Genomic DNA, 27,244 nt, shown 5'->3' on the forward strand with positions numbered 1-27,244 from the left:
AATTACTTGTTATATTAGCAGCTTCCCACTTTCTTTCCAGCTGATATGTTACACAAACTTACCTCAAAACATATGAAATCAGGTAGAGCTACGCGAAGCAGAAATGAGTCATACAAGTTTACAGATGCCTGCTAGCTGAGGAAGGAAGGGAATATACATTTATTTGTGAGCACTTTCTGTCCTACCCAAACTTGACATTTTGCATTTAAAAGGAGTCCACTCTGGCCCATGATGGTGTCAGTGACACGGTCCCTTGGGTGTTATCCAAATGTACCCCAAAATCTCTTGGGGAAAAAACTGGGAAGGTGGAAAAGTATATTAACTGAATGGCTGCTTCCGAAATGTGAAGTGATTTAGGAGAAAGAGATTTAGGAGAAGAAGAATTTCCTGGTAGCCTTCTAAATTTCTAGGTCCCCTCTGACTTCTCATCCTTCCCTGTCTGGCTTGCTTTACTGCCAGGAATTTTATGTTCTTCCCTGTCAGTAGCTTTTAAAAGAAATCAACAGCATAAACTGAAGCTTCTCCTTCAGGAGGCTGCAATAACTTTTGTTTTCTTTTCATTCCAAAGAAATCATAAGTTCTACCAGGAACACGATTACCTACAATAATTTATGATTACCATGTGTACTGCTCTGGACATGGTTTTCAGCTCCTTTGCCACCTTCACTGTGGTGGACCCTCACCATACATACCACATTCCACTAATTACATTAGGATTTATCGTGGGTATTATGCAACTTTTTACATGGGCAGATAGTGATAGGACAAGGGGGAATGGCTTTAAACTAAGAGGGGAGATTTACATTAGATGTTAGGAGGAAATTCTTTACTCAGAGGGTGGTGAGGCCCTGGCACAGGCTGCCCAGAGAAGCTGTGGATGCCCCATCCCTGGAGGTGTTCAAGACCAGGCTGGATGGGGCTTTGGGCAACCTGGTCTGGTGGGAGGTGTCCCTGCCCATGGCAGGGGTGTGGAACTGGGTGATCTTTAAGGTCCCTTCCAACCCACAGTGTTTTATGGTTCTATGATTATGGAAAGTGTCCAACTGTCTCTTTCTGAGAGCTAGTGAATGAATTATTGACTAGACAGGAACATGATCACGTCACCCGTCAGTGAAATTCACGTCAAGAAATATGTTCTCTCTTCAGATCACTTCCAATGGGCAGGAATCTTTGAAATTTGTATTGCCAGCACAGAAAGAAGAGCAGAAATGGCTTTGAGACAAAGCTGTCATCCGTAGCTCAAGTGCTGCAGAGGTTTTTTATGTAGTTATGCTTCAGGTTTGGAAGCCTTATGAGTGTTACAGTGGAAAGTTGGGTCCAGCTTTCCCCTTGTTTATATATAAGACATATAAGGCCAGGCTGGACAAGGCTCTGGACTACCTGGCCTAGTGGGAGGTGTCCCTACCCATGGCAGGGGGTTGGAACTGGGTGGTTTTTAAGGTCCCTTCCAACACAAACCATTCGGTGGTTCTGTGATACATTGGGAATCAAAACTGAGTACCTGTAGAGAAGCTGGCCAAAAGGTCAGACCAAGAGTCAGATTTTGTCTTTTTGGTGCTGGAGAGGTGGCTGGCCACTCAACACACCTCATTTCAAGAGACCCTATAAAGGCTGGGCACCAGTTGTGCTCACCGACAGCAGCAGAACTGCTCCTGCGATAAGGATTAGCGTCAAAACCAACTGCACTCCAGTGTTACTCCGTTTTGCACCCTGTAGAGAATAAACGAGATGAATCACAACACTACTCACTGTTGCAATGTCAACAGCTGTGCTCTAGGGCCAGTCACTTTGAATACATTAGTTCTTTGTTCAATCCCTTTGTTTTTTTCCAAGTGCTCTGACAGTGCTTGTGAGGGAGGGGTACTTGACAACACAACTTTATCTCAGAATTGGTGTTAAAATAAGTGCCTTCACAGAAGGCTTTCCTGTCTAGGAACAGTGATGCAAAGAACACCAGGGAGCAGGAAAGGAAAGACAAATGCAGGTCCTCACACTGGCCTTCTTTGGACAGGGGAGCCATGTGTATTGAGCAGATTGGGATCTGTTGTGCAGCAGAATTAGGACGTAAAGAACAAGCAGATATCTTGTATTATAACACATGCCAGGTTGAGGTCCCTATCAAAAATGCCAGCAAAACCTTTTTTTTATTTTTTGCTTTAGGCATCAATCTGCAAAAAATTAACAGGATGCAGGTAAAGCCAGGACAAGATTGATAACAAGGGTTTTGGCCCTAGTAATTCAAGAATGGCTCACCTTAGCAATCATGAAATCCTTGCAATGTGAGGCAACCTCAAGTATGGTAAATTGCTTTTCAGAATTTAGAGAATTTTCCCACAGGAGATGCCATCTGTAAGCTCCAGGTTTGCTTTACATGCTTTCGTTTGTATTATCTCTGCTGAGGGAGATATTTTTCAATCTTGCATTGTAGGCAAAGAGACAGCATGAAAAACCTGTTAGGCTTAAAGTGCTCCGGGGAAAAAAAGAACTGAGAGTTCTCTCAAAATACATATTTATGTGGAAAATATTTGTAACAGTGGACTGGTAGCTGTTGTATGTATGGAGAAAATTCAATGTGGCTCTGTTAATTAGGCTTAATCCAGGGACACCTTCAAGAGGTGTTTGCATGAGCTTATACAACTGCACCTACACAATTATGTTAGAGCATGGGTTACTCGGGAGGGGGTGGTTTGCACTAAAAATTGGTTGGTACTGAGCCATGAACAGCTGGCCCTTGCTGGAGGTTTGTATCCCCTGTGAAGAAGGTAGAAGAGTTCTGCTGCTTTGATTTTCTTCTGGATAACTGAGAGAGCATGGGGAGCAGAAGTAGCTGGCCCATCTCGTTTTATGCATATGCCACCTTCTGCCCGTTTACCGTCCTTCCAAACTTCTACCCATCAAAAGGGCCACGTAGCATGAAGTACTTCTGCAGCTTGAGGAGAAAGCATGTGCTAATGTGGTAATTCACGAATCACCAGGTGTTTTCCTTTCATTCGTGCCAGTGTAATTAATTTCTGAATTTGCTTGTATGCAAGTTTTCAGGTTCCTTTCATTTATACTCAGCTGTGGTTTTGATTATGGTTGACACAAATTATTTCTCAAACATAACAGGATGGAAAATGCTACTTCTCATTATTATAATCATTTAACTCAGTGAGTTGTAAATAATGAAGGCAGCCTCCTGGAAGTGACTGAAGTTGCATAGTTAGCAGCTTTATGGATCAGGTGGAGCTTCACATATTGGGACAGGCATATTTTTGGCCATGAAATTTGTTTATTTGCTATTTAATGTTGCTATTTATTGAATACTATTTAATTTAATTTTATTTAATTTAATATTATTTAATTTATATAATTATACAATTTATTTAATATTGCTATTACCATTTATTTGCTATTCAGTACCTCTGAATAGCAAACTTAATAATATTAGTAGTATTACAGAATCACAGAAACATTTAGTTTGGAAGGAACCTTTGGAGATCCCTTATCCAAGCTCATGCTTTAAGCAGGGCTATATTTAAAGCTGCGTCAGGTTACTCGGTATTATTGAGTGGACTCCCAGAAATCTTCCACAGTGGAGATCCCATTACTTCTGGGCAACTTACTCTGGTGCTTAACTGCTCATGTGGTGAAGAGGCTCTTCCCTCCATCCAGCTATAACCTTGCTTAATGCAACTTGTGTCTGCCGCTGCTTGCTCTTCTGTTCTTCATCTCAGAGAAGACGGCTCCATCTTCTCTGCAATCCCCTTCTAGGCAGTGGAGGGTTGCAGTCAGACTCCCCTTGGCCTTCTCTTTCCAGGCTGAGCAGAACTTGCTCTCAGCCTCTTCCCACACATGATATGCTTCAGACCTGGTGCCCCTCTACAGGATTCCTTCCAATTTGTCAAATATTGTCTTGTTTTGGGAGTAGAGGGCAAAACTGGACACAATACTCCAGATTTCACCTCACAAGTGATGATTAGAGGAAGAGAATCCCTTCCCTTTACCATTTGGCTATGCTCTTGCCATTGCAGCCCAGTGTGTGACTAACCTTCATTAACACAAGGGCACACTATCCTTTGTGTTATCCCTTGTGATCCCTTGTAAATCTACTGTCCGCATCTTTTTCTACAGAACTGTGATCTAGCCAGAGTCTTCAACCTGCACCAATCAATTGGATGGCTCCATTCAAAGTACAAGACTTAGCTCCTGTTGTCAAATTTCACAAAGTTCCTGTTGGCCTACTCCTTCAGCTTGTTCAGGTCCCTCTGAACTGAGCCTTGCCTTCTGCAGTATCGATCATTCCTCCCAATCTCATGGGATTCTCATAAATTCTGTTAATATATTACAAAATTATAAAAATTAAATAACAAAAATTGTGCCCCCAATGTGAGGAATTACCTGAGTTTGTACTGTTATTACACATTCTCAGAACTAAACGATGCTGATATAAATGAATAAATTGTTTAAGTTTTTTTTTTGAGGCTGGTCTGCTTTCATTCCCAAGATGCATGCTAATTCCTGAAAGTATGGATTTTTGTGCTGAATTCAAAGTCTTGGTAGTGTTGAGAAACTTCAGAAGGGGAACCTTTGGCAAAAGTCTACAAATCTTTTTAATGCAAATGGCAAGCGAAGAACTCCTCTAAATCACACAGACAATTAGATTTGGTTCAGTTACATTTCATTGATTTTGTGGAGAGAACCTGAGACACACTTCAAATATTTCTGTTAGTAAACCAAGGTAATTTAAAACACACGAGGTCAGCGAGAAAGAAAACACAAGAATATTTGACAACACAAGATAATGCATGCTAAGTGTGGTGGCAAACACTATGTATAAAATGCAAAGTTTTCAGAGTGTGAGGAGTTATCTCTGAATTCCCATTTGGTGAAACACAACTGCAATGAATATTTATCGCCACCTTATTTAGCAGTATGAACAAAAGGAACTGTTATAAATAAACAAATAACACTATGGCAGTTTCACTGCTGTTATCTTGACATTCTGTTCTGAAGTCAATCAAACTGAAAGACAAAGCAATCAGGGAAAAGACCAATTCAAACATCCAAATTACAGTTTCTATTTTTGTGTTAACTACCGTCATCACTGATTTGTCCAAGACTTGCTAGTGTGAGGAAGCTGTCGGTGAAATTTGACAGGTGTCAGCATGGCATTTGCATGCTTCTAGAATGAAAGGCAGGTTTTAAATGTCAATTTACATGACTTGTTTTAAGGTTCCCTTAGCATATTAGTGAAACTTGGAAGCGATTTAAAGAGGAGGGTAAAACTTACAAAGTAGAGTAACATAAGTTTAAGTGGCTGCAATTAAAGAGTCAGTAACACGGTGAGGGAAAAAGTCTTTATACCTTCTCGCAATGTCCTCCTGGCTGCTCTTGTGGCAGTACCTCACCTCTAGCCTTTCATGTGCCAAATGAAAGCACCTCTCCGGTGCAGTTGTGCTGATAATAGCAGCTGACTCACTTTCAACCTATTTGTCCTCAGACCTAGTTTGACAGCCGCTTTACTCTTCATAGAGAGCCAAGCAAAACTTTAAATGTGTCACTAACTTGCACAAAACCCTTTGGTGCATATTTAGTAACCCATCTGCTCTGCAAATCTGAACCCAGGTCAGAGATGCGCTGAGCACTTTGACTCGGTCCAACTACTATATGTATGACTGCAAAGTGTTTGCAAGATTGGTATATGGATACAAGGCAGGATGCACATTGACTAGACAAGCTCAGAGGCTTGTTCCCCTAGCTGAAAAGGCTGGAGAAGGTATATTTCCAGGAGCTTTTCTTCAGGGCCTCTACTGGCTGTCATCTTCTGAACTGTGGTGTGGGCAGTAGAAACCATTTAATATAGGTTTGTGCTTGTCAGGGATGGGGGGATAGATAACTGGAAAATTACACTGTAGTGGCAGGTCGGTCTACTTAATTCTGTTGGTGTAATTCATTATGCACTTCAGGATAATCTTCTTCACCAGCATTCACTCACTGCATGAAGGAGACAAGCCTTTCACCCTGACTATGCAAGTGTTTCCCCATGTAAGACAGAGAAGCTTTCAGCCCCTTAAGCGTGCATCGTGTCTGCCCATGTATCACTACAAAGTAAATCCTCAGTACTCCAGCAAAGCTCCATACCCTGGCATTCAGCTGGAAGGCAGCTACCCTCCAAAACCCTGCTGGACAAGAAAAGTGTGCTCATAACCAACTGTCTCATTGGAGTCATGTAAATAACCACGCTGGCTTTAATGCGAGTGTCAAACCAAGACACTGTGGCTGTGGTCAATGATCTTGAAAGATGAGTAAAATGTGACAGAGAAAAAACAGAGATTTAAATCCCAAATGCCAGTTAGTTCTACAGTATTTTCTCTGCATAGCCAGCACATCAAGACTCATTTCTTCTGTATTACAAGTTCTGGTGGAATGCAAAGTCCACATGCATCGCGGTACTGGCTGTGAGAGCGATCACTGCTTGGCAACTGTGACTTCAAATGTCTTTCTAAATGAGTTTTCTAAAACCATATATATTACACAGTCATATCACGTGGATATGTTATGCTAGAAAGGCTTTGTCCCAACCCTGCCTTTTATACAAGAAGCTCTGTTTTAGGATCTTACTTACTGCTTTGGAGAAGGAGAATGAATCAAACCCTTTTTTATATGACATGGTGTTACAGCTCAAAATAAACAGGCCACGCTTATTAGCTTTCTTTGGTCTTGGGACTGAAGTGCAGGTTGGAATGAAGGAGATGCTTTGCCTTTGGGAGAGAAAATAAGGCAAGTTCACGAGGTCTTTGAGTGCTGATTTTTTTGCTTTTAAAAGTTTTTAGGACCAATTTGTAGTGTCACAGCAACATGTTCCCTCATAAATCATCAGCTCTGTTCTCTGTGGAGAACCTGCAGTGTTTAGATATTCAGAGACAGCTTCCTTCCCTTCCCATAAGCTTTCTTTATTCAGTGTCAATGTTGAGTAGTTTTTCCAGACTTATAGAAGCTTCTCCAAAAGGGCATATTCTAAAAGCCAGGAAGCAACTTCCTAATACAACTTAACACCTCCACAGATCCTACTTTCAAATTAATCATCTGTTCTGGGGGCAGCAGATGGAAAATAATATTCCTCATTCCATGGCTCTAATGAGAACTGGAGGACCCATGTTGACTGCTGCGTCTACAAGAAGCCCTGTGAAGTTTTTGGACCGAATAAAGATGCAACATTGACATTTACTGCAAGCAGAAGAAATGCCCCCCTTTCCCTTCTCCCCCTCACACCCCTGCTCTGATGTTTTGGACCTTTGAGAAAGACTGGCCAAACTATTTTGGCCTCTTAGGTCTTGCTCCCTTCCTTTCTCTCATGTACCTTTCCCCTCCTGATGTTCTCACTGACTTTTTTTAGGCCCGACTGGTGGAGAAGCAAAACTTATTCTTCAGCAATAGCACTGAGGCATAAGCTACTGATAGAGCTAGACAATAACAATGTACTAATTTCTCTTAAAATAGATCAACCCTCTTTCTAAATCTCTTCATTAACTACGTTCTCACCAATCTCCCTTCCTCCCTGGTCAGAAGCATAATGCTTCTAAGGCTTCCCACTGTCCCCTTTTTTCCTGCACTTCCCCCCAGCACAGGCTGCTCCCGCTATAAGCTGTCTCTTCAATAAGAGCATTTTTATTTTTGGTGTGGCAGGAACTTCATCCCGACCTAGTTCATGCAGTGTACTTTTGCTTCTTTTTTTTCCTTGCACTATTTGTTGCTGTAGCTTATCACATGTGCTCTGCTCCCCTTCTGCTCCAGCTTCAAAGCACTCCAGATTTTTTTGATTTGCCTCTCCTACGGCTCCAAGACTCTGAGTGATACAGAGAACCTCCTACAGCCAGAAAGCAACTGTGATTTTTAGCAATGATGTTTGCTATAACTATTTAAAGCACACTTAAGAAGATACATAATAAGTAGGTTTGAGGAAAGTGGTAGCAATCCACCCACTACCTTCCTTTTAGCTAACCCTTTAATTAAATATTAAAGATATGGTTCTCAGGAAGATTTAAAATAACCCACTGACAGAAAAAAAAAGAGACAGGTTGAAAAACAGCAGAGAAAGAAATATTCCCTCTCCCCTCACCCCAGGATTTACCACACCTTCACATTGCTTTTAACAGCATTTTACTGTGCTGATGAGGGCAGAGCTTTTCAGAAGGGAAATAACAAACCCCATGCTTTCCAGCGCTATATGTCCCTCTACATGTTTTCAGGAACTCCCACTAGGGATTGCAAATTATTCGATGCCAAACTAAACATACCAGTTTTCTCTTTCCTAACAGATAGCAAAAAGTGTTCATAAAAAGGAGTAACTACGTGATTTGAAATGCTGTCCCTCTCTCAAAGGATACATTCTGCTGCTGGATGCACTAAAGTGACAGCCTGAGAGGGAAAGTATATACACACTGAATTGCAGCATTGTCTCAGAGCATACAACAGGGTAGGATAAATCACAGCAAGATCTGTGCGTTTATGGTAAAAAGCATTTCCAGTCATAACCGAGATAAGGCACACCAGGAAGGTATCAGAAACGGTCTCAGGCAAAAGAAGAGACAGATGAAGGAGATGAGGGAAAAGCGTGAGAAACCAGCTATGTTCACGAGACTGAGTGGCTCTGACCCGAATAGCTGTTTCGCTGCAAGCTGAACATTTTGCTCTTCATCTAGCTGACAAACAGCTAGATGGGCAAAGCAGATAAACCGAGCAGTGTTTGCACCACTGCTGTGTGAAAATCTGCTCCGCTACTTCTTCATTTGTGCTCTGGTTCCTTCGTTCTTCATTACTCTTTGGTCTTCTCTGTTGTGTGTTGTAAATCAAACTCTAAACCCCTGACCTGTCTGCACGGTCTCCAAACATCTAGAAACTGGTCAGCCACTTTGACGTAGTCTTGACTTAGAGAGATAATGGGAAGTGTTTTCAGGCACATGCTTTTTCCCCCACCAAATAAGATTCTTACAAATGGCACTGTCCTGCTTGCAATTAACATACTGCTACAACAGATACATGTATAGGATTTCACAGTAGGAAACCTATGTCTTTGAATACAAAAGTTGGCCAAAATGATGGAATCCTTGAGGCAACGAAAACGATACTGGTGATTTTATTCAGCATGTGTCCAATACCATTTTCCATTTGGAATCCACATTTTTTTAATGCTTTCCTTATACCATTTAAACATTACCTTCAGCTTTTATGGAGTCTCTTAGAAAGTTTTTCCATTTGTTTACCAGAAAACTTAAATCTTAATGATTAAATAATAGGACATTTATATACATCAGTGGGTTTTCTCAGATACTGGGCTCTAAGTACATACAATGTCTATTGAGTAAAAAGAGAAAAGAAAAATCCAGTCATGCAAATCATCTTACAAACCATGTTTCATTTGCTTTGAAAATTTTTTTACTCTGTTACTGGCATATCATTTCAAAATTAAGCAGATAATTTTTTAAGGTTGCTTTGTCCGTTTCCACTTGTTTGTTTTGCCGTTTTGAAGAACTGAGGGGCCACATGCGACTGCAGAAGGTACTGGCAGGGTAATAATGCTTCTGCTACCACCAACCACTTCAAGCCCTGGCATGGATGTGTTTAAAAAAACCACCTAACCTTCAGCTAACTGCACTGGTTTATTTCTGAACAGCACATCACAATATCAGCATAGATAGCACATTGTAACCGGTTGGGTGATTCCACTTAATAATTTGTCAACACTAGGACCTTTCATCATTTTAATTCCGGTTTCATTTATGAATTAAAGGTCATATATAGAGCACAAATGAGGTCTAAATTTAGTCACAGCAGACCACAGTTCCACATAAAGACAAATCTTCAAGTTATGTTGACCTGCTAGGAGACAAAGATAAACAGCACAGCAAACATGTACCTGCAATGCACTGCTTCCCTATTAAATATTAACTGTTTCATTTACATTTAAATGAACTGAGCAGTAATGGATAGACTTTCCAGTACTGCTGTTTGGTGCTGCTGTCATGGAAAGAAGCTGAAGACAATGTGGGCTGTATGGGGGCAAATGATGCAATCTCAACATCCGCTCAAGTGACTTCAATGACGACCATTCTCCAGTCTTGAAATATAATCCTAAACAGCATCTTTTTTTTCCTCTCCCTCTGTAAACACATCTGTTCATAAATAACTTAGATGTCTCCTTGACATTCATGGTATGTAACTGAAGCTGAAGTAGAAAAGGATGGGCGGTGTACAGCACTGAGGAGATGTCACAGTACTTTTGTTCAGCATTTTTGTCAAGTGCAGGTTGCTAACATCAGCCATCAGAGACGGGCGGAGTGACCCACCCATACTTTTCATGGGTCTTCACCAAACTCTTAAATGTTGCTTCAGCTTCCTTTCGACTGAACGACTTTTTTGATTTGCCAGCTTTTCTGCAGATACGGCCCTGCACCAAACAAAAAAAGAAAACCTTCATTAAGCATGTGAATATATGCAGCTGGAAACCGCAGCTTAAGTTTTCAACACCTCCAGCCACCGGGTATTCCCTTGCAGATACCAGAAAGCACCGTTCCCAAACTGAGGCGGACAAAGATGCTATCAGAGATGATTAAAAATGGTAATGGAGTAAGGGGAAAAAAAAAAAAACACAGACAGACATCTGGACAGACAGACATGGGCTGCTTCTCCGCTGTGAACCCCTGTGCTGGCAGGCTGCCCCGCATGCAGCAGCACCCTGCTGCTGCCCCTGGGCTCGCTGCTCTTCTCACACCTGCTCAAACCAATGCAGGGATGTCTGCCTTGCAGTGCTTGGCATGCAAACCCTCACACACACTACCTCATGAGGTCAGAGGGGCAGCCCTAAGTAGGCAGGGACCCTTTGCAATGCGGGGCCCCGTGGCCCTTCCCAGTCACAGGAGAGGAAAAGGTTCGCCTGGTGCTAAAGGAGAACGGCACTACAAATTACATCCTTCCCACCAAGCACGCCTCATTTTTCTTCCTCTCCTCTGAACTGTCAGAAATGAATAGCCCTGGCACATCCTAAAAGCACCTCAAAACATGCTTGCTTCCAACCTGCATAAGAAAAATCTAGCTTGTTTACTACCCCCTTGTGACAAGCTGGCTTGACAATACATGAACATATACGCACCTAAATATATTGCACCTCTATTACTTTGCCATTAAATATTACCTCCAAACGAACATCAGTATATAATTTCAAATCCTCACTTGGCAACATAGACATTCAGTGAGTTATTAATAGCCCACCTTAGTTTGCACATTGGTCCATGTCAATTACCATGTAACAGAAGACACAAGGAAGAAATACAGATGCAGGCTTATTCCATTCTGCAGCACTAATACTCCTTACAGTATTTCTGCCTATTAGGTTTGCCATAAAACAGACGTTTAATAAAATTACGAGTGCAATAACTTTTGTAACTTTTTGACAGACTGCACTTTGTTGTAGTAAATGGTATTTCATGAGCAGACACCACAGTACCATGTTACAATTATTAAGAACCAAGTTAGCACCTTCTGATTTTTCGCACTCAAAAGGATGCATCAGGTCATATTTTTTGCTTCCTATATTTTGATGCCAATTTGGAATTCAAAATGAAAATTGTCATTCTTAATTACATGCAACATTTAATCCTGAGAAAATAATTTGCTATGCAGAGAAAAAAATAAAAAAGGGAAAAACAACAAACTCTGTCCTCAGAGTAACAAAGTTATTTTTACACAGTAAAATGAGTAAGATTCCCCTGCAGTGTGGACAAATCATCTCATTGTAGAAAGCTGTCACAATATTGCACAGATACGCTTTTGTGTTCAGCACCACTATTATTGTAACAAAACTAGACATGGGACATAAAAAAGCTGTTTTTTATTCCTATTTTAAAAAGTCCCTTTTCTGTGTGGTTTGACTTCTCTTTCAGAGAATTTAAGATTAAGAGTGGCCTTTAATTCCACGCTCCATTTATTCGAGCCGCCCTTGGTTTTCTCAAAAATAGCTGTTTTATCTTGTGACGCTTTTTCTCCCTTTTCTTCCTATTCCCCACTTATAAACTGTGAGCATATTTTCAGCATAATTTCTCTTTAAATATTCTTGTACTAGACTGAACAGTAAGACAACTTCGCTATCCCCATACTAATCTGGTGATTAGTATTTCACAAATAAGGATGGTCTGAAGGGTACTCATTTAACCCTGAAAAGAAGTTTTCTTAGAAAGTGATCCTTTTAATTTTTGACGAAATGAATAATTAAATAAAACTTGGTAACATATTCAAAATCTCCAATGAGTGCTACTTCTAATGTCGCTTGTTCCTGGAAAATTGCTGTTCCTGTTGGGTGCTGCACACAAACTGCATCCCCATTGAATAATTAAATTCTATATCCTGCAATAGTATTCCTGTTATTACAAAGCATGTTTTCTATTTTCTTCCTAGTCCATGCTTCTGTTGGAAGCATACTTAGAGAAATATAGGAAAAGATAAAGCGCAACAGAAGATGAAATCAGCACAGGAAATTACATCCTCAAATTTCACCAATGGAATACTTTTGAATGTAAATATAAATATAAACCTGCTCTACTACTTAGCTTATGGACTAGGTCCATTTGCCGTCTCTTGTCTTCCATACAAGATTTTTTGGCTTTTATACCTTTCTGAATTGTCTGCATAACACCTAGCACAGGATGATCTATGTCTTCCTCAGTTTTATCAAAATATTCATACTTCTCTGTACCTAGATGTAGGATCCTTGCATTCAGAACAGCTACCACATTCAGTGTCAACTACTTGCTGCTTTGAAATAAGGAAAGAAATAATTCTTTGGTGTTAGAATAACACAGTGAATATCATACCACCCAAAACGTTACTGGAGTTACAACAGATGAAATGAGCATTGCTCCAAGAATTTGTTCTCATACTTATTAGCAATGTAACAGGTACCATATGCAGATTGTATATAAACTGTGCCATCAAAGACCACTTAATTCTACTAGATGCAGTCTACTTATTTCTACATATTTATACAGAAACTGTAAGTGGCATTGCTAGCACTGTCTCTTATTAACTAATACCCTGCCAGGTGTTTATAATTTGGATAAACTTTAACCTTGTGGATTGAAAGTCTCCATTTCTGATGCCTCAAATTAATCAAGATAAAAAGAAGGAAGGATGAAATTTCAGTCAATACAATTCAGATGATTTCAAGTCAACAGTATAGTGACATCAACTGTGCTAACAAATTATAGCTTTTTGCCATTCTCACAAAACTATTCCCGAGTTTAACCTAAAATGGCATTCTGTGCAGTTATAAAATAGTGTCAAACAACCATTTTAATGGGTGCTGTTACCAGCCATGACTAGAGTTTGTTTTCAGACTGCTACTGATACATATAGTCATTTTAACTCTGGTCAGGAGACCACGAGCTGCTGTGTATTGTAAATATGAAAAATATGGCAAATACAGTATGCAAATACAGTACTGGCCATAGGTTAATTGCACACAACTGCATATTGACTAATTTCCAAACCATTCATGTCACTACTGTTGTGGCAAGACACACAGAACATTTGCACACCAATGTTTTGATGTGTCCAGCACCAAATCAAGAAAAGACATCAAACCGGTATCTGAACAAGACGAGCGCATTCCACAAAAGATTTAAAACAACAGAGAAAACCCAAGAAATCCTTTCATAAAGATATTAATTTTGACTTTAGCTCTGAGTAGTCGCACCAGGAGCTTATTTAAATGCTTGCAATACTTTCAGACATGCATAGGGAGCTTTTCATAAAGGGATAACTGAAAACCTAATTAAAATAAAGAATTGAAGAGAACATTTCAGATTTTGCCATCTGCTGTAACTTCATGTGCTTACCAAGATATAATTTTAACAAGCTAGAAACATATGAAAGGTGGAAGTAATGACACAGCATCCAACTGGTTTACACAGCCATGCTGAAATGCGGGAGGACATGTGCTGCACTGAGCCTCTTTATAACTTCTGCTCCTACAGTGCCTAGTTTTGAATGTCACCCATCTACACTTTGCCCAAACTCATGAATTTTGTGACTAAACAGCTGGTAAGGTTCCAGTCTATAAGCTGGTAACTGCCAGGTGCTGCAGGCCACCTTCTCAGGACCCTGGCCGCACTGAGGGACTGCTCCCTCCATCCATATTCAGCAAAAGACCTGAGGTAGGCCTCACATATGGCTTGGCAACCAGATTTAGAGACCACCATGGGCAAATCTTGGAGTTTTTCCACTTCTCAGTGATGCTGTGGTAGCCTCCACGTTTGGCACAGTGCACAGAGCCAGGTGTTCTTCCACCTCATATCAGTTTCGGTGCTATCTGAAAGGACAGGATTACAGGCTGGTGACCGGCCCCTCCCAGGATCATACTATGACAGAGCTGGTGGCTGGAAGGGACCTCTGGAGGTCTCCAGGTCCCTCTCCAGTTACTTGGAGCTGGATGGCCAACACAGATCAGTGAAGCTGTGGCACTGCGCAGCCAGCTCCTGAATCCTTCAAGGATGGAGGTTTCACTCCATCCTGCCCTGATGCAGGTCCTGGTGTTACTGGGCCCCAGATTTTCAGAGATTCTTCATATGCAGCCCTCAGCCCTTATATAAATGAGGTTATTCTGAAAACGCCCTAAACCCCTGTGCTACACGTCCCTGAGGTGCCACAGCAAATACTTCAGGCACATCCAGACTTTTTTTTTCAGGCCTGGTTAACAAGAAGTTTATTCATCACAAACAGCACACACCTTAATAGACTCAGAAGCAGACAGGCCTTCATATTGTTAGCACCAGTCTTATCACAAACACCTCAGCCCTGCTCAGCCCTTCATTAATCCTGGATACGGCAAATAACTCATGACTGGTGAAACCATACCTGCCTTCTGCACATGGGGCTAAACGTGGTCTGTGTGTTCAAGTTAGCACAAGGGTGCCTGGCCAAAATTTCATTTTCTCCCTTCACCTCCTGAAGGGCTGTGCCATGCCACAGCTTTTCCATGCCCAGAAAGAAGCAGGGTGTAGTGACCTACTTCTAGGTAAATGTTGAGAGACAGAAAACAAGCAAAGGTTTAGACAAGTACTCAAAAGGCTGTAGGAAGTTCCTGTGCCTCACAGTGCATCTGTGGTGATCCCTCCAAGGACAGGAACGATGTGCCCACATCCCAGGTCTGTTGTCTCACTGTTGTTCACAGACAATGCAAAAACACAAGTTTTTCAGAGAGCTGAAGCACAGCGTGAGGCTCTGGCAGGTAACGTGTTCCACTGATGTGCCTGTGACTAATGGCCTTGGGCCTCAACTGTGCAAAGCCACATATTGTGCAAACACAGTCAAGTCTTTCCAGATAAGTAACAGACGAATACAACGCTCAGGTCTGAATCAGTCCTATGCTAGAATATTTCACAGAATCACAGAATTTCACAGAATCACAGAATCACACAGAATTTCTAGGTTGGAAGAGACCTCAAGATCATCGAGTCCAACCTCTGACCTAACACTAACAGTCCCCACTAAACCATATCCCTAAGCAAGTTCTTTTTAAGCAAGTTCTCAGAGAAAAACATTTCCACTGGCTTTAGAGAAGCATTCGAAAGCAAAAAAATGCTAAAGTGAGCTACTGTCACATTCTCAGAGCCATGAATACAGTGTGCCATAACATCATTGTTAAGAGTGTAATATACACACTTATATGGGTTTATATATATGTGTATATGAGGTTTATTTTTTTTTTCTGTATATACTGATGAGGCACAGTTAATTGTGTCTCAGAAACTGCATACCATTTATACTGCACGGTGGATAAGTATTACCTATAGCTAAAAAAAAAGCAGTACTGAAAATGATGCAGATAAATATTGTTACTGTCACAGTATAAGTGAATTAAAAATGTACCATTTTCCTTCAAATGTGTAATTTCTGAAGCAGTATCTCCTTGTCTTTTTTAATCTCCTTTTTATGAATAATCCATACAAAGAAGTGGAAACTCAGCAAGTTCCAGCTTTAAAGCATTCTGTAAACTGCTCCTTTTGGGAATGTGACTGTTCTTTGACAAGGAAAAAGAAATGTGTGTTCCAGCTGAGTAATTATTAACACTCACTTGTCTGGTGCAAGTAGTTTTTAATCAATGTGAGAACACCTACAGCCCTAATCCCTGTTGGACTGCTACAGAGCACTGTGCCGCTCCTCCCTGTCTTTCCCTGAAGCCAGCACAGTCAGCAGCATGGTTTCAGTACTGCTGAGGGTTAAAAAACTTTGTTTGTGCCTCTTAGGGATGGGACAAACTCCTTTAGCAAAAGAACAAGAAAACCTTGACATCCAACCACATTTGTGGAACATGCCTCCAGCCACAAAGTCACAACGTGAGCAGAATCAGGCTAATAATGGTGGGCTTCCATTAAGAGAAAGCCCTGCCATCACACGGTACCTGCTAGACTAGATGGAGGAGGGTCATTTTCTATGTCAGTTTTCTGCTGAGCTCTCTGTGCTATCAGGTACAAGCACAGTGACTGACTGAGTGTCTGGTCCAAGCGACAAAGCTGGAACCGTGACAGCCCCTCTTTGGATTAGCCCACAACATGAAACGTAAGTTACCCAAGTTGAACGCTGCCACGGCTGCAAAGCAAAGCAACTTGAAACAGAGCAAGGCAAAGCAAAGCAAAGCATCCTTTATGACAGGTGCTACAGACAAGGGAAACACAACCCAGACAGCAATGTCTATCTCCACATTTCCCAAAGTTTCACCACACCAAAAAATAAAATTAAAATAAAATTAAAATACATTTAAAATTTAAAAACTAAAAATCTGGCTACCTGTGGGAAAATTTAACTGATATAAGACAAAGCTTGGCAAGCTCAGTGCTACAAGCTGGTGTGCTTTTTCTTCTGCTATTTATGCAAACGTGTCCATCTCTTGACTGTGATATGTTTCGTACTGATGCACATGGACATCTTAGTCATAGAGCTCCCTTTCTTAAAGCACTTGCTTTAAGCATGTATCCTCATATCACCTTTGAAAAAAAAAGATTATCTGTACTTCACAAGTGGAAAAGAAGACTACAGAGAAGATATATGACTTGCCCATGGCTGCACCCAAAGTCAGCGGCAAAATCTGGATGCTAGGTTTGGATCACCACTCCTCCGCTTAAGTGCTATAATTAGAAATTGAAATTACTAGCTTTTTTTTTTCTCCACATAACTATAAAACACTTCAATCCTGAGTATGTTTTATAGAAATACTTAATTTTGTCAAAATAACAGAGACTTTGACATTTATAGAAATGTATAGAAAATTTGACAAAATTAATTAACGTCAATTTCCTCTTCTTTGTGATGCTTTCTTTTTTTTTTTTTTTATGGGCACACATTCAAGAAATGAGCTCTAAATTTCTTACTGCAACTGTCATCTTGTTACCATTTATAACACAAACCTAAAAACAGGAGAAACATCTAGTCGTTCTACAGCTCATAAAACCTAACTATGAGAAACATCTGAGCTCCAGGCTATTTCACAATGCAGGCTTACTCTTCCTTCCTCAGGTTTATTTTCACTTGTCTTTGCATACAGATTTGGGATTGTTACTGATTTGTAACTCTACCAAGGAGTCACTGCAGAAGCCCTGAGGCTTCCGAAGAGCCCGTGCAGAAGAGAGTGAAATCAATGAGGATCCTCAATTTTAACAACACTCACAAAATCATATAGTAGATAAAAAAAGCATTTTCCAAGGGCTGACTCTGCATGTGCAGGAGGAAGGCATGTGGCACGCATCCGTCAGACACAGCTGAATACAAGCATGCCTGATGCACCGCTCCTCAGCTTGGTTTTTAACTGGAATGGGGCAAAGTAGACTGGCACCTTGATCCTATTTCAGGACAGGAACCACTGGGGTATCTTAAGTACGGTGCCTGCTTACCTGCTTTGTGCACACCAATAAACAACACAAATTTATGTTCATCAGAACATGCACCTTTCTCCCTAACTTACGCTTTTATGCACTGTCCCATGCAGCTTGTCCTGTAACTCCCCAAACCTACATGTATTCAATTACCACCATTTTCAGCCAGAGTTAAAGACTGCCGTGAGGAGCATTCAGCACCCTCTAGAAACAAGTCTGCAGCATATGGCTGAACCAGGTGTCAGGGTAGCCCCGAGCCTCACACTTCTCAATAGTACGACGGTACTCAACAGAAACCTGGCATTCAATTTACAAGTCAGACGACTGGAGCCCGCACGCGTTAAATTTAACATGTATTTTGAGCCATTCAGACAGCATAATCACTACAGCCTCTGAAGTTCTCCCTGTTTAACTGTGGAGTAATTGCACCTGGCAATCCTTCCATCCTCACATCCCCCCCGGTGCCTAATGTCAGCGTTACCTTTCTTGACAATTGCAGAAGATAATTTGTAAACTGGAAACTGAATGTGAAGGACTGAATATGTCAAGGAAAGAGATATGCAGTCTCTCATCAGCCCAAAGCAGCTGAGACAGGAAAAAAGAAATGCTGCTACTATTAAGCCATTTAACCAACATCCCACTTCGTGGCAACAGATGCCCACCCAGGGGACGTGCCTTGGATCTCGCCTGACAATACGACTCCCACTGTATGAGGACCAGAACTGTTGCGGAGTTATAGATCTTTGATCTGGAAGTCTCCGGTCATGCATGGAAATCACTGGGCACTCTGTAGATGCTGGGAAATCTGCATATTTTCAAGCCTAGCCTGTATAATGAAGAGTAAATCTTCCTCACAACAGAAAGTAGGTTGCTTTAGTTAATCCTCTATGAGAACACCATGTCACCCCTCGGGGACTGGGCTTTCTGCATTTGAAAAAACATGATTCTTACACAAAGATTTGACAAAATGCACAAATGTTACAGTTCACTCTATTTGAACACTTTCACTGAAGAAAATGAGGCCTTCTACGGCTCAAGGAAGAATTTTACTCTTTTGAGCAAATTCAATTTTGTTATGATCCAAAGAGGCAATTCTTTTAAGTTCTGATTTAGGAGATCAGCCAAGTATTGCAAGGAAGAATTAGTCCCACTTGCCATAAAAGCACGTTTTAAGATAAGTAGTTTGTTTCAATTCAGCAATTTTACTTATTTGTTGACTATGTTAACATTAAGGATGATAGCTGCATGTATTTTAAAAGCTCTAAAATTTTTCCTTTCTACGCTTTCAAGGGGTAAAATGGAGATTATGTTCCTTCTGCTTTCTAAAAGAATTAAAGCAACCTCCTACTTCAACGAGTCGGAATCCCTGTGTCTTCATTCCTCTCAGTAGAATATATTTGCATAATAATAGAGTCTATAGTCAGAACTGCAATATATCAGAGAACACATGAACAATGTTTTTTCCAGCCCATTCATCATTCCCAGCACCTCAACATGGCAAATATGTATGTTCCCGCTTAGACTTCAGCTTGAAAATCTAGATTTCTCAATTGCAATTAAAGAGAAATCTTAGAAGGCCAATATATTTGATTTTTCTCTGTACTAAACAATATTCTTTGTTAGCTCTTAAGCCCAACATTTATACCTTTTCATGGGGAACAAGCCCCACAAAACGTTCTTTGTCTCCTCTGTAATCTTTGTACATGAGTCAATGTGTTTTTAGTCATGGACCTAAAGCAACATTTCTTCCCTTGATAATAACTAGCATCATTTGCTCAGGCAATAAATCGAAAGCTAAAAGCAAGCCAGATTTATTTTTTAAGGCCCTAACATGAGGGCCTTATGGACATAAACAATTTAGAGGCCATTGAGTTCTCTATACCTTTCTGCAGCATTTGAGATTAGCTGATTTATTCATGGCTACAGTCCTCAAACTGCGTATCTGGAGTAGGAAAGCTCATGGATTTGCAGTTAATTTCTGCTATATATATACGAAAGACCTGCAGCCTGCTGACCTCCTGGACACCATGCAAGGACCCATCTGCTATCTGCTCACTCATACTTTTGTTTGAAAGGATGAAGAGGGACTAATTTAGTCTATGCTTAACAGCTATGATCTGTATTTCTTTTTCATAAAATAAGCCCATTTCTCCTGTTTCAATCTGCTAGAAGCCAGATGTGATACTAGTATTTTTAAAATGGAAATGCAGATCAGCCTAGTGTTTGTACAAAGCACTTCTCTCTTGAAGCAAACAGAGGCTTACACGAGGTATTTTCAACGTTACAATGCAAGTGATGAAAGTACTATGCACAAATAAATAACATTTATTTGATTTCACGAAATTTTGCTATAGGCATTAAATCTTAATCACAAAATATGTTTTGACTTTGATTTAAATCATTATATATATAGAATCCCACACCAGCAAGGGTACTCATGACTAGGGGTTCCCCATTCCTACTTTAGTACTTCCTGACAAATACATGTATGTTTTTTCTATTCACAGGAAGGATGAGGGCATATTTTCCTCAACACAAAGAACTTTTTCCATAAAATAATCCGCAGAGTCGCCAGTCACCTGACAGCTACCGCTGGCTGGTAGTCCTGTCCTCAGCCTCCACTGAGAGAATGAGGAACTCATAAAAAGGAGGACAAGGCAGCTACTGATCAGTTGCTAGCCTAGGCCCAAAGTCCTCAAGGCATCATATATATCTGTGTTTGTTGTTCTCAAAAAAAAAAGTGAGCAATTCATGAAATACTATTTCAACAGCACACTTAGATGTATGCTCTTTTAAGCTTCTACTAAACCAATGTCCAATTGTCCCTCTCTAGAGAGAAACAACATGGATTTATCTTGTTTTTCCAACTGCCTGCTAACACCACCCATGCTGCGGTATCTTTTTCTTCCAAATATAAAGTGCGAGTGTTTGGTTTAGTGTATTAAGGGACTGAAAATCCTCTTCCACTTCGGAGCAAAGTCTGTTTTTCATTTGGGACCATATCATCTGCCGTGTCCCCGAATGTGGGGCTGTTCCCTCAGAGCCTGATGCGGGCCTCAGCCACATGCATCACAACCCACCTCCCACTTCTTCACCACTCTCATATGACGGGCGCTGCTCCCACTGCCTTCACCCAGCCACTGATGTTGTCAGTGTGATCATGGCACTGGTATTGTTATCAGGAAACTGATGCTTTTTTAAGCCCCCCTCTTAAATACCAAACTGGTAATAAGCAGCTTTAAAGCACGCTGCTTCGGGGGGCATTGCGCAGAGCAGGCAGATCCCACAGCCCATGTGAGCAGGTAGACACGGTGGTGCTGAACAGCTGCCTCCAGAACAACAAGCAGCTGACATTCAAATTATTTCCTCAGCATCGCCCCAGGTGAGCATTTCCTCGGGTGAAATCCCAGCTCAGCAGTGGCCGATGGCCACCTCGCCACGGGTGGAAATGGGCCGAGTGTCTGGCCATGATGGTGGAAGCCAGTGAGCAGCACGTCACCCCCTCGAAGCCAAGGCTGAAGTTGAGATAAGGGCAACACCGAGTTTGTAAAATATGATTCTGGATTCCAGACAGATAAACAGTCTTAGGCCTTTGATGTACTGAGAATTCCCCTCAAGATACTGACTAGGGCTGTGTGAATAATTGACTTTTTCAGCTGAATAGCTGAAGCAACCAACCAAACAAACCCCAACTTGTTTGTTAATTAACATTTTTTTCTCCCTTGAAAACTGAAAAAAAAAAAAAGAAGGAAAAGCGTAGTTTGGGGTTGCTGAATTGTTTCATTCAAACAGAAATTGTCTCTCTTTCATCTAAACTATTTTTTTCCAGACAAAAGCCATCTAAAAATGCAATACAAAGTTTCTGATAGGAAATAAGGGCATGAATAGAAACACAGAATATTTACTGAGCCAATGGGAGTACCTCTGTATCCCATGATGTAAGACAATTCTCAACCAAGGCCACCTGAGGTGTATTGGTTCCTGCCTGGGGAATTTGGAGAAAAACCTATCCTACTTTAAAATCCTGGGAGACATGCCCGAGTCAAAATTCCTGCCCGGGTCTAGGAATCGGGACCTGATGCTTCAAGTACAATGCTGGAAAGTAGTGGGGAAGTGCCACCTATTAACTTCTTTGTTGCGCACTTAAGTCTTCCTACAATCCTGAATCAGATGTTTCACTTGAGAAGTATCAAAATGAATTATCTCAATTTTTCTGTTGCTCTGCTAAAAGGTCCACGAAATCCATTGAAAAACCTGAATTTGCCAGGAGTCTTGATTGCCCCAAAGTGTACTTTCAGTGTTAGCCTCATTAGGTTTTTGATCTCTTTGTCAAAAAAATAGAAAAAAGGCTATATATATTCACAGGTCAACAAAATAATATCCCAAGAAGTGCTGCAGTTTTCTCCAAGGAACTAAAACCCAGCACAGCTCAGCAACTCAGTAGTTAGCAATGGAAAACAGCACTGGTAAGAAACAGTGAATGAAATCAACCACCTTAGTTTTATCATTCAAACTGTCAGAAGGATAAATGTAAGCTGCTGGAAAGTTCAGTCCTGCCTACTCACATCTGCGTTTGTATTACAGACACGCACTTTTGGATGTGTCACAGGCTCAAGTATTTACGATGATTTCATGCTAAATCACCGCCCTATGACTGGGTGACATTTCTCTTGAAGGTCCCCATTCCTCCATGCTCCTGGTGGGACCCACGCTGCAGAGCCGCCTCTGAGGACAGTTCTCCTGGACTGCAGCGTGAGCTGGGCTGCACCCTCCATCAGTTACCATTAATTTTAATTCAGAAATTAAACAATTACCCTGATGTAAGCCACTGCCATTTGTTCAGGAAAAGTCACTGCAGCCAGTGAGGCTACCCACAGCATGACAGAAGTTATCCAAAACCAGCTCTGCAGCTCAAGGGAAATGCGGTACCCCTACTTCTGACACTTTTGCAGCTGTATTTTCATTTAAAAAAAATATTACAGTCCAAAGCATATTACCTTTAAAACACAAAATGAAATGGGGATCCGGGAGTGCATGCTGTATTTTGAGCCGTATTATGCAATTGAATCAAGATTACATAACCAGAGTGTGATTACAGAAATGTGGCTCCCATTACACAGAGCCTGGCTACGATTACAGAGTGGCAGCCCATCACAGATTACACATCTGTAACGAGAAATTAAATTTATTGTTAATATTACCTATTAACATTTCAGTTTAGAATGCAAGCACGCAGGCTTTGAAGCGCACATTATAGCTACTTAGCTACTAAGTTACTAGCAGCAATTTGTTTTAGACTTTTATTTTATCCCACAAGCATTCTCTTTTTTTATAATTAACATCTTAAACTTCAGGAGGAATGTTATTGAAACTCTTGTATATTACATGTGCCTACTAATGGTGCACCCATAAACATCCTGTGTTATCAGTAACTACTATTACTTTGTGGAAAAACTCTTAAGTGGATTAGGCAAAAAATACAGGTTAAAAAGCTAAATATTATTTACTTATCTAATAATTTAGTGGTTTTCTTTACTGAGTCATTTTATGATCTCAGTAAACCTTAACCTAAGCCTTCAACACTGAATACTGCAGAAATGTGCTGAACTGTTAAAAGAAACAGACAGAATTTAGTATTGTCCTTCTAAATCCTTGTTTAAAATAATGACAAATATAATCACTATAATAAGATGGGTTACCACATTGCATGACGTGTTAAGAGTAGCTACAGAACTTCAGTATACCTCTGCCTTAATGGAAATTAAGATATTTTTTTTTTCTGGTAGGTGATTTTTATATCCCAAGGTGACCTAGGGAACTTGACCTATTCCTCTTCAAATGAAACGCAGAGAAAAATACTACCTGATTAAAAAAAAAAGTGGTAGGCCCGAATGAAACAAGGGAAAAGGAAAACACACTTACAAATGAGTCCATTACATAACCAAATTTTCTGTGTTAAGGTAAACTGAGTCTTTACTCCTGCTCATGCAAGCAGTTCCACAGAAGCAAACAGGAGTAACCTTTTCAAACAAATGAATAACATGTTATTATTTACTCCTTCCCCCATCCTCACTGAGATAGGAATTTTAGAAGTTACTCAGCATCAGTCAGTGGCAGACGAGGAGCTGTGCATGCCCACTGGGCTCAAGGGCATTCATGAAGCGAGCAGCAAAAAACCCACCCCGCCACAGCCATGTGTACACTGTCCACTACAAGGACCACGAAGAAGGACGGGTTATGAGTTTTGCCAGCAATATTTACCTACTTATTAAAAATGTCTTTATGAAATACTTCTAAGGATATTCTGCAGGAGAGAAAGAAAATACAAATAAAACATGTTGATTCAGCTGGGAAGGAGGCGAGATCCTCTGCTGGGGGAACCAGGAACCTCCTCCAGAGGGGAGAGGAGAGCTGGCCAGATCTGTCCAGCTGCTGTCGCTGCAGAGACACCCCGAATTCGGTGGTCCTTCTGGGCAGGGGCATTTTAGGCTGACACAACTCCACCACAGCAGCACCAGGTGTGACCTCCGGGGCCACTGCAGAGGACAGCAGTGGACAAAGAGCTGGGGGCAGCAGCTCTGGCATCACGCCTTGCACCAGCGGCTGGACTTCACCGAGGAGGCCAGCAAGCGTGGAGAGGCCATGAAGCATGAAGGCCAGCAAGTATGGAGGCCAGCAAGCATGGCCAACCAGCCGGAGAAGGGCAGGAGGTGGAGGACTCCAGCCCTGAGCCCGTCTTGCTTTGGGACCCTGTGCCTTGTCTCGGTGCCACATGCCAGCGGGCCAAGCAGAGGGGCAGGAGACACACAGGAGGGCATGATGCCTGCCTCTGCTCCTCGCCCCTCCGTGCTGCCCCGCACCTCTGCTACGCTGAGAAGTGCCCTGGGAGCGAAAGATGCTCCCCTTCCTGCCCACCAGCAACACCAGTGCCTCGAGGGGAACCTCTCGCCTGGTCCCAGCCAAGGCTGTCCCACCACCCTTTGGGGTCACCACCCTTAGGGCTGCACAGCCGCCCGCGCCCCACACGCGGTGGGACCCCCGTCCCCCCTACCTGCCCCTTGACCAGGCTGGCCGCGAACTGCCTCATGACGGCCTCCACCGTGTAGGCGCTGGACCAGCCGCGGGGGGTGAGCAGCTCCATGCAGATGGCTCCGCCGTCCAGGACGTAGCCGTTCTCCAGGCGCGGGCTCAGCACCCTCATGAAGGGCGGCGAGAAGGGGAAGTTGTCGGGGAAGGTGAGGTTGAGCAGGATGTACTCCGTGTTGGTCTCCTTCATGTCCTGCCACAGCACCGAGTCCTTGTCCACCTGGTGCAGCTTCACGTTCCAGTCGAAGAGGCTCTCGTCCACCAGCTCCACCGAGATGAAGCGGTCGCTCAGCCGGGCGATGTCCTGCAGCTCCTTCATCAGCCGCCGGCTCCGCACCTGCGTGCAGTGCTGCTGCCGGCCCGCGGGGGCCAAAGGGCCGGGCACCGACGGCGGCGCCACCGGCCCGGAGCCGGCCCCGGAGCCGGAGGAGCCGGAGCCCGAGCCGGAGCCGGAGCCGGAGCCGTGCCGGCCGCCCCCATGCTGCTGCTGCTGCTGCTGGGCCGCCTCCTTGCCGGCCGGGGGCTCCTTGGGCGCCTCGCGGGGCTTCTCCCTGCCGCCCGCCTTCTTGTCCTTGCGGCCCCCGGGGCTGCTCTCGCTGCTGCTGCTGCTGCTGCCGCCGGCGGGGATGGGGGGGCCCTGCGGCTGGGGCTTGTTGCTGCTGTTCTTCTGTCCGCCCCGGCCCCGCAGCGAGGAGCCCTGCTGCCCGCTGCTGCCGCGGTGGTGGTGGTGGTGGTGGTGGTGGTGCTTGGGGTCCTCCGTGTCGCGGCTGTGCAGCCGGATCAGACCGATTTTCCGCAGCAGAGTGGCCATGTTGTGCGCGGCTCCCTTCTCCCTCCTCCCTCTTAATATTTTAATTTTCTCTCTTCTCTTTTTTTTTTTTTTTTTTCCCCTTTCGCCGAGGGAGGAGGCTCTTTATCCTCCAGGAGCCCCCGCCGGGCTGCCGGTGGCCGCGGGGAGGAGGAGGAGGAGGAGGATGAAGAGGAGGAGGAGGGAAGGGGGGGGAGCACGGCGAGCCCCCGGTGCTGCAGGGGCGGCGGGCAGCGAGGCGCCGGCGCTGCCGCTTCAAGGGGGGGTTGGGGGGGGGGGGGGGCGTGCGGCCGCCGCTCCAACGCCGCCCTCCCCTCGCTACGCCGGGGGCATCACCACGGCAAAACGGGCGGAAAAAAAATCAAAAAAAAAAAAAAAAGATTAAATAAATACAGAGATGTATGAAGCAGAGAAGCGCCACGCACAGCCCCCCGGCGCAGGGCGGGCTCTCCCGCTGCCGCAGATGGCTCCCCCGCCACCTCCCGGCTCCCCCCTTTCCTCCCCCCCCCCGGGGGCCGGTCCCCGCCGCGCCCCCACCCCCGGCGCCTCCCCCCGGGCCGGGGAGGGCGGGGGCTCCGCGCCCCCCGCCCCTTTGTTCCGTGCCCCCCCCCGGGCACCCCCCGCTTGGCGGTGCCGCAGCCCCCGGTACACGCGTGGGGGCTGCGTGTGCCCGGGGCACGGCCAGCGTGGGTGTGCAAGGGCTGCGGGAGTGTGCCCACGCGTGTCCCCTGTACCGCCCAGTGTGTGGCCGTGGGGGTAGTGCCCACGCACACGTGCGTTGCTGTGCGTGTGTCTCGTGTGCTGGTGGTGCACAGCCCCCATCCCTCTGCTACCTCTGCCCATCCACCCAGGGCTGCCTGCAGCATGGGGGAGAAAAGACGATTCCCCAAGTGTGTCCCCACAGCCCTCAGAGACTGGAAAATACATTAAAAATGCACTGAATGCTTCGGATTAGGGAGTAGGCAAGGCCCAAAGTACAGCTGTATCAATCGTGCAGAGTATGTAAAGCAATGGGCAGTGTGTGCATGGAGCAGCACTTTATTCTACGGTATTTTTTCCAAGCAAACACATTCCCTTCTAGGAGTGGTCTCAAACCCCATCCATCCTCAATGGTTTTGAAGAGTTGCCTGCGCTGGAAAAGGGCTGCTGCACTTCTGTAAAGAAGTCCAGGAGAAACCACTTGGGCTTCTTGAAAGATACTGCAGGACACACTACATTTTCATCAAAAACTAGCTTCCAAAAAACTTGCTTCCAAAAATTGCCGGGGTCTGTTCATTTTTCAGCTTGTTTTCTCTTCCTTCTTGCTGTTACTCAGACCCCTTGCTTTTACCAGAGGGTCCACGTTCACCAGGTGACCGCTCACCAGCCACTGTTACAGCAAATAAGATAAAAAACATCCAGTCTCCCCACCAGGCTCTACAGATGGACCCAAATGATAGATTTGCCT

General features: G+C 43.3%; 1 protein-coding gene across 1 annotated transcript; it reads right to left on the reverse strand.

The window, feature by feature from the left end:
- Positions 1 to 9,102: 9,102 nt before the first annotated feature.
- On the reverse strand, positions 9,103 to 26,286 carry UBE2QL1 (ubiquitin conjugating enzyme E2 QL1). Its single transcript, XM_068671036.1, has 2 exons — positions 24,955 to 26,286; positions 9,103 to 10,429 (listed from the first exon to the last, which is right to left on the reverse strand). The coding sequence occupies exons 1-2, from the start codon at positions 25,798 to 25,800 to the stop codon at positions 10,298 to 10,300; spliced, it is 978 nt and encodes a 325-aa protein (XP_068527137.1). The 5' UTR covers positions 25,801 to 26,286; the 3' UTR covers positions 9,103 to 10,297.
- Between the last annotated feature and the right edge of the window lie 958 nt (positions 26,287 to 27,244).

Source organism: Anas acuta, chromosome 2 (assembly GCF_963932015.1).
Source record: "Anas acuta chromosome 2, bAnaAcu1.1, whole genome shotgun sequence".
In the NCBI taxonomy this organism is placed as follows: Eukaryota; Metazoa; Chordata; class Aves; order Anseriformes; family Anatidae; genus Anas; species Anas acuta.

Excerpts from the sequence above, each read along its gene's own strand:
- UBE2QL1 (XM_068671036.1), bottom strand. The coding sequence starts at position 25,800 with ATGGCCACTCTGCTGCGGAAAATCGGTCTGATCCGGCTGCACAGCCGC. Across the intron at positions 10,430-24,954 it reads CCAGCCTGGTCAAGGGGCAG|GGCCGTATCTGCAGAAAAGC; the intron begins GTAGGGGGGACG and ends TGTTTGGTGCAG.